The sequence below is a fragment of the Ascaphus truei genome, chromosome 5 (assembly GCF_040206685.1).
Source record: "Ascaphus truei isolate aAscTru1 chromosome 5, aAscTru1.hap1, whole genome shotgun sequence".
NCBI lineage: Eukaryota > Metazoa > Chordata > Amphibia > Anura > Ascaphidae > Ascaphus > Ascaphus truei.
Window position 1 is genome coordinate 132464133 of NC_134487.1, and position 13144 is coordinate 132477276.

The window sequence follows — 13144 nt, forward strand, 5'->3', positions numbered from 1 at the left end:
AAACACTAAAGGGGAAGTGATCACTCTCATAAACAGCGTTTAAACAAGGAAGTATTCCAAATGACAAAAGCCCAGAACATACACAAAATAAGTGCACAACATGTATTGGTTTCTAAACACACAGATAACCAACAAGCTCTGAGAAACCTCAAACATTACCACATAATATATATGTATATATAACCCATCTATCCCCACCCGGTCGCAGATCGGGCCCCCTAAGGTGTTCTGGGGTCTGGCTATATGTCTCTGTGTGGTGCATACCTGCTGGCAACAGGAGGGCCTGAGTCTCCCGCGATGACATGGGGGACAACAGGAACAGGTTACTGGGGTGAATGCCTTCGTTCTCCTTCAATGGTGCAGTGCCTCCATCTGTAGTAAGCCCCAGGGATGCGGGGTGGAATCCCTACCACAGAAATCCCCCTCCCAGGGATGAGAGATTCCAGTCTCACACAAGGTTATTTTTAAAACCAGCAGACTCTTTATTCTCTTGGGCAGCAGCAGCAGCCGACAGGTACAGTTGATGCATAGTCCACTAACTGTTCTCCCTTGTGATGGTCCCTGCCGCCACTCTGGACCAAAGGGCATCCAGAGTGGGGCTAGCTCTTCCCTCACCCCCTAAGCAGGGTGAGAGGTATTTGGTCCACCTCCTATATCCTATCAGCTCTACTCATGAGCTGCTCCTCTCCTCCCTAACACTAACACACTTCCTTCACTCTAACACACTTCTCACAACTAAATAGGAAATGCACTGCTCTTTATGATATCAGCAGGCACCGCCCCTGTGTCTCTTGCTTGCACACAGGGTCAGGTGACCTACCTCCACCATTCAGGGCAAGTGCTTGAAGTGGGGGAAACCCATGATAATTCCTGGCAACCTGCCCTTAGCAGGGATTATACCAGGAGGAGGATAGAACTATAGCCCCATTTCTTACCAGGGCTACATATATACATCCACTCTCTGTCTCCCCCACCCACCCAGTAAAAGTCACCCACCCACCCAGTCAGTCAGTAAAAGTCAGTCAGTAACCCACCCACCCAGTCAGTCAGTAAAGTCAGTCATTAACCCACCCACCCAGTCAGTCAGTAAAGTCAGTCAATAAACCCACCCACCCAGTCAGTCAGTAAAGTCAGTCAGTAACCCACCCACCCAGTCAGTCAGTAAAGTCAGTCAGTAACCCAAGCTGATGTGGAGATTTAATTCCCATTGAGCAAAGCTATCTTCTCCATCTTCACCATAAAGAAGCAGCTTTACAGTAACACGTATACGACAGCACTCTCCTTACTTGCTCAATGTGTACGACACACACTCCCCGTGCAGTCTCTACTTACCTGGGCGTCCTGCAATCAGCACGACAGGCATGGTGTCCAAATATGCACAAACCGCATGTTAGATCATATGCAGAGTAGAAAAACAAGCACTACGTTTTGGGGGCACACGATCTCCCAGTGCCGTGTGTACAGGGCGATGCATCAGACGAAAGGAGGTTGTATCCCCCCTAAACGTAGTGCTTGTTTCTCTACTCTGCATATGATATATTAAACAGTACGGTTTGGGCATATTTGAGCACCATGCCTGTTGTGCTGCTTCTTTTACATTTCTGTTTCAGAAGCAGCTTCACAACATACTGAATACTTACTGTGCAGCAACAATCGCCTACTGCTACTTAGTCAATGGCACCTGTAACAGGGTCTTATCCCTGTTTAAGAAACACTGACTCCAAATCCAGCAGGAAGCTGGTTAATTTCAGCCAGGCAATTAACCAGACTCCAGCTGGCTAATTAAGACTTTGAGGAAAAGCCTCATGTGAGATAACAGAAGGGAGATTTTCCTTAGCACACCACAGTGATGACATGAGGAGAGAGTCTTGAAGTACACAGGAGGACTGTGTGCTGACAACAAGGCACACAGGGGTTCTGACAGAGGATAGTGGAAAGAAGAGAAACCTCGCTCTAACCCCTAGGCTGGGGGCAGGTGCTGTGTGCTGCCAGGGAATGTATAATAGCACAAGGTAGATTGGATTGTGACAAGGGCACAATCCACTCAAAGTATCCCTTTAATGGCGCACTACAGTACAGAATGTTTATGTATACTTATTCTGTGTGATCAGTGCGAACCTGAGCTTAAGTGTACAGTTAAAAAGCAACTTTATAAACATATATAACTAAACATAAAATGGGTTTAAAAGTAGAACTGTGACCCCTGTTGTAGTGTGAATCTAGTGATTGGTTTGCGAGAGTAGTCCGTAATATGTAATATTGCTCGTATGCTAGAACAGTGTAAGTGTGTATATGTAAAATATACAGTGATAGTCCCCTGTGGTGGGGGTATGTGGTAGTAACACTGTTCCTATTCTATACAGAGCTCCTGGACTGGAACAAATGAGAATGCAGCAAAATGCCTAGCATAAATCCACCCCGGAAGAAGTCGTTGCTAACGACGAAACGTACGTCGGGTCCGCTTCTGACACCATATGTAAGAGAAGTGTGCAGAGGTACATTTAATGGAGACTGATTAGGTTAAAATTAAATCCTAGCATTTTTGAGCCTGTTCCTTTACCAAGGCAAACTTATAAAAAGAAACAAAATAAAGGCCTACTCCATTTGTTGGACTGTTATAAATATACATGTTTCGGGGTGGTAACCAGCTTAGCTACCCACCCAGTTAGAAAGGGCTGGAGTAAAGGTATAGTTATTCTCCAAAGTGGAGTAGGCCTTTATTTTGTTTCTTTTTGTATGTTTTGCCTTGTTAAAGGAACAGGCGCAATAAAGCCAGGATATAATTTTATCCTAATCGGTCTCCATTAAATGTACCTCTGCACACATCTTTTACAGTACCCAATTACCTTTATGATCATTTTAACTTAGTTTTTGCTAACATATTTCAATTGGTGGGAATGCAGTGAAATTGCAATGATATTTAGAGTTACTTCCGGTTTAATGTGGTTATTTCCACTTCGGAGACATGTCAGTGAAAGGTGTCATCCTTTGTACAATTTTCTCTCTCACACACATTGGCGTGATTCAAAATGCTAAGAAGCAGCTTCCCTGAGCTGGAGAACATTTTAGTCTCATTCACTTGAATGTAACGGAGACTGATACTGGGAAGCCACTTCCCAGCGTGTTGAATAGTGGTCGACGAGTGACATTTTTTAGCAAGGTGAAATTAAATATCTTTGAGTATGCAAATGTGCTAAAAACTTATATTGTGTACAGATGCAGCGAGACTTACTGTTATTCGGTACCGGGGCGACTACCCCATAGGTTTAACGCTGCAGAGGGTCTGATCTGGAAACATGGTCACGTCCCCCTACAGGGCAACCACAACAGCGCTATCTCTAGAGCAGCGGCTTTACGCTTTGTTGGCCGCAGCTCCAGACACAGTAAGTCAGGCTACATCTGTACATCTGAAATGGGAAAAAAACAGTATCCTCAGTTTCTGGTATCTAAACCAAAAAGTTTAATGCAGCTGAATTAAACAAATTAAATATTATTTTATGACATTTTCGCCAATTTACCAGAATGTTGCCAAGTTTCATCTAGAGCTGTGTCACGCGGCCACATGTATTTAGAGTTTCATCTAGAGTTGTGTCACGCGGCCACATGTATTTAGAGTTTCATCTAGAGGCTAGAGCTGTGTCACGCTGCCACATGTATTTAGAGTTTCATCTAGAGCTGTGTCACGCGGCCACATGTATTTAGAGTTTCATCTAGAGCTGTGTCACGCTGCCACATGTATTTAGAGTTTCATCTAGAGCTGTGTCACGCGGCCACATGTATTTAGAGTTTCATCTAGAGCTGTGTCACGCTGCCACATGTATTTAGAGTTTCATCTAGAGCTGTGTCACGCGGCCACATGTATTTAGAGTTTCATCTAGAGCTGTGTCACGCTGCCACATGTATTTAGAGTTTCATCAAGAGCTGTGTCACGCTGCCACATATATTTAGAGTTTCATCTAGAGCTGTGTCACGCTGCCACATGTATTTAGAGTTTCATCTAGAGCTGTGTCACGCTGCCACATGTATTTAGAGTTTCATCTAGAGCTGTGTCATGCGGCCACATGTATTTAGAGTTTCATCTAGAGCTGTGTCACGCGGCCACATGTATTTAGAGTTTCATCTAGAGCTGTGTCACGCAGCCACATGTATTTAGAGTTTCATCTAGAGCTGTGTCACGCTGCCACATGTATTTAGAGTTTCATCTAGAGCTGTGTCACGCTGCCAGATGTATTTAGAGTTTCATCTAGAGGCTAGAGCTGTGTCACGCTGCCACATGTATTTAGAGTTTCATCTAGAGCTGTGTCACGCGGCCACATGTATTTAGAGTTTCATCTAGAGCTGTGTCACGCTGCCACATGTATTTAGAGTTTCATCTAGAGCTGTGTCACGCGGCCACATGTATTTAGAGTTTCATCTAGAGCTGTGTCACGCGGCCACATGTATTTAGAGTTTCATCTAGAGCTGTGTCACGCTGCCACATGTATTTAGAGTTTCATCTAGAGCTGTGTCACGCGGCCACATGTATTTAGAGTTTCATCTAGAGCTGTGTCACGCGGCCACATGTATTTAGAGTTTCATCTAGAGCTGTGTCACGCGGCCACATGTATTTAGAGTTTCATCTAGAGCTGTGTCACGCGGCCACATGTATTTAGAGTTTCATCAAGAGCTGTGTCACGCGGCCACATGTATTTAGAGTTTCATCTAGAGCTGTGTCACGCTGCCACATGTATTTAGAGTTTCATCTAGAGCTGTGTCACGCTGCCACATGTATTTAGAGTTTCATCTAGAGCTGTGTCACGCGGCCACATGTATTTAGAGTTTCATCTAGAGCTGTGTCACGCTGCCACATGTATTTAGAGTTTCATCTAGAGCTGTGTCACGCGGCCACATGTATTTAGAGTTTCATCTAGAGCTGTGTCACGCTGCCACATGTATTTAGAGTTTCATCAAGAGCTGTGTCACGCTGCCACATATATTTAGAGTTTCATCTAGAGCTGTGTCACGCTGCCACATGTATTTAGAGTTTCATCTAGAGCTGTGTCACGCTGCCACATGTATTTAGAGTTTCATCTAGAGCTGTGTCATGCGGCCACATGTATTTAGAGTTTCATCTAGAGCTGTGTCACGCGGCCACATGTATTTAGAGTTTCATCTAGAGCTGTGTCACGCAGCCACATGTATTTAGAGTTTCATCTAGAGCTGTGTCACGCTGCCACATGTATTTAGAGTTTCATCTAGAGCTGTGTCACGCTGCCAGATGTATTTAGAGTTTCATCTAGAGGCTAGAGCTGTGTCACGCTGCCACATGTATTTAGAGTTTCATCTAGAGCTGTGTCACGCGGCCACATGTATTTAGAGTTTCATCTAGAGCTGTGTCACGCTGCCACATGTATTTAGAGTTTCATCTAGAGCTGTGTCACGCGGCCACATGTATTTAGAGTTTCATCTAGAGCTGTGTCACGCGGCCACATGTATTTAGAGTTTCATCTAGAGCTGTGTCACGCTGCCACATGTATTTAGAGTTTCATCTAGAGCTGTGTCACGCGGCCACATGTATTTAGAGTTTCATCTAGAGCTGTGTCACGCGGCCACATGTATTTAGAGTTTCATCTAGAGCTGTGTCACGCGGCCACATGTATTTAGAGTTTCATCTAGAGCTGTGTCACGCGGCCACATGTATTTAGAGTTTCATCAAGAGCTGTGTCACGCGGCCACATGTATTTAGAGTTTCATCTAGAGCTGTATCACGCTGCCACGTGTATTTAGAGTTTCATCTAGAGCTGTGTCACGCGGCCACATGTATTTAGAGTTTCATCTAGAGCTGTGTCACGCGGCCACATGTATTTAGAGTTTCATCTAGAGGCTAGAGCTGTGTCACGCTGCCACATGTATTTAGAGTTTCATCTAGAGCTGTGTCACGCGGCCACATGTATTTAGAGTTTAATCTAGAGCTGTGTCACGCTGCCACATGTATTTAGAGTTTCATCTAGAGCTGTGTCACGCGGCCACATGTATTTAGAGTTTCATCTAGAGCTGTGTCACGCGGCCACATGTATTTAGAGTTTCATCTAGAGCTGTGTCACGCTGCCACATGTATTTAGAGTTTCATCTAGAGCTGTGTCACGCGGCCACATGTATTTAGAGTTTCATCTAGAGCTGTGTCACGCGGCCACATGTATTTAGAGTTTCATCTAGAGCTATGTCACGCGGCCACATGTATTTAGAGTTTCATCTAGAGCTGTGTCACGCTGCCACATGTATTTAGAGTTTCATCTAGAGCTGTGTCACGCGGCCACATGTATTTAGAGTTTCATCTAGAGCTGTGTCACGCGGCCACATGTATTTAGAGTTTCATCTAGAGCTGTGTCACGCTGCCACATGTATTTAGAGTTTCATCTAGAGCTGTGTCACGCGGCCACATGTATTTAGAGTTTCATCTAGAGCTGTGTCACGCGGCCACATGTATTTAGAGTTTCATCTAGAGCTGTGTCACGCGGCCACATGTATTTAGAGTTTCATCTAGAGCTGTGTCACGCGGCCACGTGTATTTAGAGTTTCATCTAGAGCTGTGTCACGCGGCCACATGTATTTAGAGTTTCATCTAGAGCTGTGTCACGCGGCCACATGTATTTAGAGTTTCATCTAGAGCTGTGTCACGCGGCCACATGTATTTAGAGTTTCATCTAGAGCTGTGTCACGCGGCCACATGTATTTAGAGTTTCATCTAGAGCTGTGTCACGCGGCCACATGTATTTAGAGTTTCATCTAGAGTTGTGTCACGCTGCCACATGTATTTAGAGTTTCATCTAGAGCTGTGTCACGCTGCCACATGTATTTAGAGTTTCATCTAGAGCTGTGTCACGCGGCCACATGTATTTAGAGTTTCATCTAGAGCTGTGTCACGCGGCCACATGTATTTAGAGTTTCATCTAGAGCTGTGTCACACTGCCACATGTATTTAGAGTTTCATCTAGAGGCTAGAGCTGTGTCACGCGGCCACATGTATTTAGATGCACAACAGAAAAATAAATAGTAATGAACGGGCACTCTAGATGTTGAACAATATACTTGCCCAGAGACACTGTAAGAAGTAGTAACGGTACAAAAAGGTATAAACAGGCATTCACATGGTTGTAGTAACAAGAAACATGGTTTAATATGAAAACGTCAGTCCACAGTTTTAATAATCTTTCTCAAGTAAATAACCTAGATATACATATTCTACAGTAAAAACGTGATAAATTGACCACATAGGCCTAATTGCCAAATCATTATTTCTATGAGTGCGAATAGCTGCCACTTGACCAATATCACTTAACCCCTAAGAATTTAGGAGCAGCTTCTCCTTCACAGTCATGTTAAAAGGCCACACTCACAAAAACATGTTTCTGCAGTTCAAGCAATATCTTACGTGTGTGTTTTTTTTTACTGAATCGGTTCTGTACTGTGAGGAAATACTTGTAGCATAAAAAAAAGCATTTTTGTTTCTATAGCAACCATTTACAAAGTCACACCCCCTTCCTCTTCTGAGACAGGCTCAGGCTCTTGAGCTTTGCCCTCTCTCTAGCTGTGCACCAATTGTATCTAGTAACTGCCTGGTCACATGATCTTCCGCACAGAACTTTGCATTCTGGGTAATGTAGTCCACCAAGAACTGAATTAAATAACCCTGAGCAAAGCGATCGGTTATAGGAGAACGGATTGATCTACAACTTAGCTAATCACTTGTCAGTGCACATTTTATTGATGCACATATTGAATGGAATTGTTTTTTTTGCTTTTTTTTTTTTAAACGGCAGCTTGAACTGCAGCTTTAAATATGAGTAGAGGGTAGAGTTTGCCTGTCTGCTTCTCATGTCTTACTTTTTCCCTTGTTCAGGTATGACAAGAAGTTTATAATATTTGATACCTATCAGACTGCAGAAAAAACCTGCCTTACAGCTGTACGTTGCAACTCGCGTGCACATGAGGCTGGCATCATACATCTTCTGCTTGTCCGGGAGAGCGAGAGCACAAGGTATAAAGACTGTGTCTGCTTTTGGTTATTTTTTTATAGCTTCTTCTTCACACCAGTTATCAGTCACAGGAACTGGACAAATGTTTCAGTACAAATGGAGTCTTCCTTAGGGTGCCCTGGGTACATAGCCTTTGTAGACTGGAATGCAGCACCTACAATAAAGTACTGTATCTTTGTGAGACGAGTCAACAATAAAACAGTCTATAGTCACTAGCACCTGCAGAGCTGCATACACTGCATCTATTCTACCATCAGGAGAACCTTCACATTATGTTGCATCATTATCATTTTTTGGGTTGATTGAGTCCCATGTATGAATGGCTGTTTTTTAGACTGTAGCATGCTTATATTTCAGAAACTCACTGGCAGCCAGGGGGACTTTTAACATGCAAAGGGACTAAGTAAGGAGTTGTTTATCTGTCTGTGTTAGGTTTCTTACAGGATCCTTTGATCAAACCATTGGTGTGTGGTCTCAGGATGGACAGCTGATCCAAAGGCTCCGCCACTTCACAGGTGTTATCACTGGGTTATGCTACGTGGCACCAGTCAAAACTGTCTGGATCACTAGTGGTTCCAGTCATCCTCTTCTTTTGGACCCACGATCTGGAGAGACTGTAAGTGACACCTTCTCTTTCTTATACCACATCCCACTACCAAACCAATAGGAGGTGTCCAAATCAGTGTCTGTAAACATATCTGTTTATTCTGATGCTTATTCTATTTATTGCAATGTGTGTCTCTATTGCAACTCAGAAAATTAAATGTTCAAACAAATTCCTTTCCCGGATGTACTGTTTTAAAGCAGCAATCCCCGTTTTTTGTTCATTTTTTTTTAATGTTACTTCCAGTTAATTCATGGTTCTTTTCTATTTATTGGCTGTCAGAGTCCTGCCTGCCTGGCGGCAATTTTGTCTCTACAAATATTATCGGAACTGTAGTGTCCCTCGAAGTCGAGGGGGGGTCACAATCAAACACAAAACATAAATTAAAGTAATAAACACATTGTACAGGTACAGTACATACCTATCCGGAAGACATTCTATTTTAGTGCCAGAGACACTTGGAGATAAAAGGTGGAATGATTAAACAGAAGCTGTCCCGTTGATTTTTGAGCTGTTCCTACGTGCTGTCTAACATGATATCTTCATTTGATTTTTTCTTCCTAGATTTCTGACTTTGTGGATACTTTTAAAAGCCAAGAGGATGGTCCTCAGCTACAGCAACTAGTGTGCCTTCCTGAGTCAAGCCACGTGATTGGTAGGTCATAAACACAATCCCACCACAACAGTGTTGACCCTAACACACCCAGGACATACAGTTAGGTCCAGAAATAATTGGACACTATCACAATTTTTATAATTTTGGCTCTGTACGCCACCACAATGGATTTGAAATGAAATAACCGAGATGCAATAGAAGTGCAGACTTTCAGCTTTAATTCAAGGGGTTGAACAAAAAAATCGTATGAAACGTTTAGGAATTGTAACCATTTTCATACACAGTCCCCTTATTTCAGGGGCTCAAATGTAATTGGACAAATTAACACAATCATAAATAAAATGTTAATTTTTAATACTTTGTCGAGAATCCTTTGCAGGCAATGACTGCTTGAAGTCTGGAACGTATGGACATCACCAAACGCTGGGTTTCCTCCTTTGTGATGCTTTGCCAGGCCTTTACTGCAGCTGTCTTCAGTTGTTGTTTGTTCGTGGGTCTTTCTGCCTTAAGTTTTGTCTTCAGCAACTGAAATGCATGCTCGATCGGGTTGAGATCAGGTGATTGACTCGGCCATTGCAGAATATTCCACTTCTTTGCCTTAAAAAGCTCCTGGGTTGCTTTTGCAGTATGTTTTGGGTCATTGTCCAATCAACTTTGCTGAATTTGGCTGAATCTGAGCAGACAACATATCCATATATACTTCAGAATTCATGCGGCTGCTTCTGTCTTCTGTCACATCATCAATAAACACTAGAGACCCAGTTCCATTGGAAGCCATGCATGCCCCTGCCATCACACTGCCTCCACCGTGTTTTACAGATGATGTGGTATGCTTCAGATCATTAGCCGTTCCAAGCCTTCTCCATACTTTTTTCTTCCCATCATTCTGGTACAGGTTGATCTTAGTTTCATCTGTCCAGAGAATGCTGTTCCAGAACTGGGCTGGCTTTTTTAGATATTGTTTGGCAAAGTGTAATCTGGCCTTTCTAATCTTGAGGCTTATGAATGGTTTGCACCTTGTGGTGAACCCGCTGTATTTGCTCTCGTGAAGTCTTCTCTTTATGGTAGACTTGGATAATGATATGCCTACCTCCTGGAGAGTGTTCTTCACTTGGCTGGATGTTGTGAAGGGGTTTTTCTTTACCATGGAAAGGATCCTACGATCATCCCCCACTGTTGTCTTCCGTGGACGTCCAGGCCTTTTTGTGTGGCAGAGCTCACCAGTGCATTCTTTTTTTCTCAGAATGTACCAAACTGTTGATTTGGCCACTCCTAATGTTCCTGCTATCTCTCTGATGGATTTTCTTTTTTTTTTTTTGCAGGCTAAGGATGCCCTGTTTCACTTGCATTGAGAGCTCCTTTGACCGCATGTTGTGGGTTCACAGCAACAGCTTCCAAATGCAAATGCCACACCTGGAATCAACTCCAGACCTTTTACCTACTTAATTGATGATGAAATAACGAAGGAATAGCCCTCACCTGTCCATTCACGTTCACAATTGTTCACGTTTGGACTCTAAGGTTGTATTTAAACCTCTTTGGAGCTAACTCAGGGACATATATACGTTTATATTTGCTCGTTGATGAGCGCCTGTAGCTGAATTGTATGTATTGTGACTATTTAACACATTTATCTGTTTATTCTGAGATTAATCAGCTAATACACATTTTTTTTGTTTAATGATATCTCTGCATCAGCACAAGTACCTCAATCAGTGGCTCAGTCATTTTGATTGAGCCGCCTTTGCTGAAGCAGGGATATACTTAAAACCTGACCTGTTGGTGTGACCCTTGAGGACTGGAGTTGAGCACCCCTGTTCTAGATGATACATGCTTAATATAGTGTGTGCCAAGGCAGGTTATTGGTTTGCTTCTTTCTCCCAGGATGCAGTAGGCAGAATCATGTAACAGTCTGGAAGTATAACAAAATGGGATGTGTGACTGTGCTGCACACTAAACACCCGCTGGAGTGTCTCTCATACAGTAAGTCACTGATTTGGCCAGTTCATATCGAGAGTAATAAAAAAAATGATTTGGATTTTTGAACTTGTTTAATATACTTTTTGTTACAGCTGGGACGAAGCTGATTTTACTCTTCACTGGGGACAGTAACGGGACAGTTGAAAAGTGGGAAAGAAACTATATATCTCCCTTTATTTACAGGTATTAGTATGAATGGTTAGTGATTAGTCCATGAACAGGTTCTTATGTCTATGCACTGTCCTTGGCAAAAGGTCCAGTGTCTCACAGTGCACAATTACCATTGGGTCAATTACCATTGTTTTAAGTTATACTAAGCAATAAAACACCTTATGGTGCTGTATGATGCTTTATTCTGTAGCTTAGAACCACTTATTAAATGTGGCTCTATGGGGTCTATTCTCATAGCTCTATTCTCATAGCTCTATTCTCATAGCTCTATTCTCATAGCTCTATTCTCATAGCTCTATTCTCATAGCTCTATTCTCATAGCACTATTCTCATAGCTCTATTCTCATAGCTCTATTCTCATAGCTCTATTCTCATAGCACTATTCTCATAGCTCTATTCTCATAGCTCTATTCTCATAGCTCTATTCTCATAGCACTATTCTCATAGCTCTATTCTCATAGCACTATTCTCATAGCACTATTCTCATAGCACTATTCACAAACCTCTTCTAAAGAGCCCTGTCCAATGGGATTGGCAGCTTTGCTATTCTGTAAAGCCTCTTCCAGGGTGGAAACAGGCACGCTGCCGCTCCAGCGCTGCGCCTTGCTCAGCCGTGCTTTTCCTGGCCGGCTAGGTGAGCGCGCGTCTGGGGGCGCAGCAACAATGTCACGGAGCTGGTTCGCCCTCATTGGGCGAACCCTCACGTGACGCGCTTGTGAGCAGCAAAATCAATTTTGCTTGCTCAGCAAGCGGCTGAGCGCCCGCTCACGCAGGCCACGTGCATTGTCGCAACATGTCCAGCGTGAGCGCGCGCACCCACTCAGCGCCACCCTGGACGAGGCCTAAACCCGTCTCACATGTCCAGTCAGTGCAGAAAAAACTTTTTTAGAAGCGGTTTCACTCCAGCTCTGCCAATCCGATCGGTTTGTCAAAAAAGCCTCAAACTCACATTCTTTGACAACATGTGTAAATCTTGTGGCTCCGCTATGATGTAAACCGCTTCTAAAAACTCGCGTTTGGTTCAAGCCACCTCAAGGGGGGTGAGATTGGTATTGCGAGTTACATCCAGAGCCTGAAATATGGGTTTGGCTGAGAGAGCAATACCCATAAGTCAGACTGCGGGTGGAGTTTTGGCTGCTAAACCATGTGGTTTGTCACTTTATATAAACACGGTTTAGAAAATGCAATTTGCAATAGAGAATAGTTTTTTTTGGTCAGACTTCATTTCTCTGCTTCTGAACATACCATGTTGGTAATGGCAACTTCGGAGCTACTTGAATAGAGTCCTGTGTAGGTTGCCTCTAAGTGGCAAAGTATTGTGTGTAAACGGGTCTCTGGTGGCTGATGGTGGCTGTTGTAGGTAGTGTTCTGTGTCACCAGGTGTCGATATTAACTAGAGTTCGGTGTATGAGGGTCCATCTGATAGGTAATGTTGTGTGTGTGTGTGTGTGTGTGTGTGTGTGTGTGTTTGTAGAAAATGGTGCTGTGTGTGTCAACATGATTGCAGTAGCCAGGAAATGTGCATTACTTCAGAAACCCCTCCTACAGGCCCTCCGAGTTTAGAACTGATCCTTTTCCAACATGGTCACCGAACAGTATATAAAGGTGCCTGTATTAGGAAGCATTCTGTTTGTAATTGTGTTTTAAGTTGGTGAGTGAGGATGTCTGTAGGGTTCTGTATATGAGGATACTCTTAATAGGCGCATTAAGCATATCTTCCTACGCTCTCTTCTTCCGAGATTTTGACTGTATTCTTTT

At 43.4% G+C, this 13144-nt stretch overlaps 2 protein-coding genes across 10 annotated transcripts in view; one reads left to right on the top strand and one right to left on the bottom strand.

The window, feature by feature from the left end:
* The window catches only part of RGS14 (regulator of G protein signaling 14), a 104650-nt gene that overhangs the window by 87853 nt on the left and 3653 nt on the right, over window positions 1-13144 (bottom strand). The window contains exon 1 of one of the 5 annotated variants that reach the window (XM_075600866.1): window positions 3233-3385. The exons of the other annotated variants lie outside the window; for them this stretch is intronic. The gene's annotated coding sequence lies outside the window, so the exon portion shown is untranslated. Of the gene's footprint in view, window positions 1-3232; window positions 3386-13144 lie in introns of those variants that run through there. 5 annotated transcript variants of the gene reach the window in all.
* LOC142495400 (uncharacterized) overlaps window positions 1-13144 on the top strand; it is a 30297-nt gene that overhangs the window by 6803 nt on the left and 10350 nt on the right. For all 5 annotated transcript variants that reach the window (XR_012801730.1, XM_075600860.1, XM_075600863.1 and 2 more), the window contains exons 5-9: window positions 7880-8017; window positions 8448-8631; window positions 9184-9274; window positions 11120-11218; window positions 11308-11398. Coding sequence is in view for 4 of the 5 variants with exons in the window: in XM_075600860.1 (XP_075456975.1) it covers window positions 7880-8017; window positions 8448-8631; window positions 9184-9274; window positions 11120-11218; window positions 11308-11398 (603 nt within the window). In the remaining variant the exon portion in view is untranslated. The remainder of the gene's footprint in view (window positions 1-7879; window positions 8018-8447; window positions 8632-9183; window positions 9275-11119; window positions 11219-11307; window positions 11399-13144) is intronic.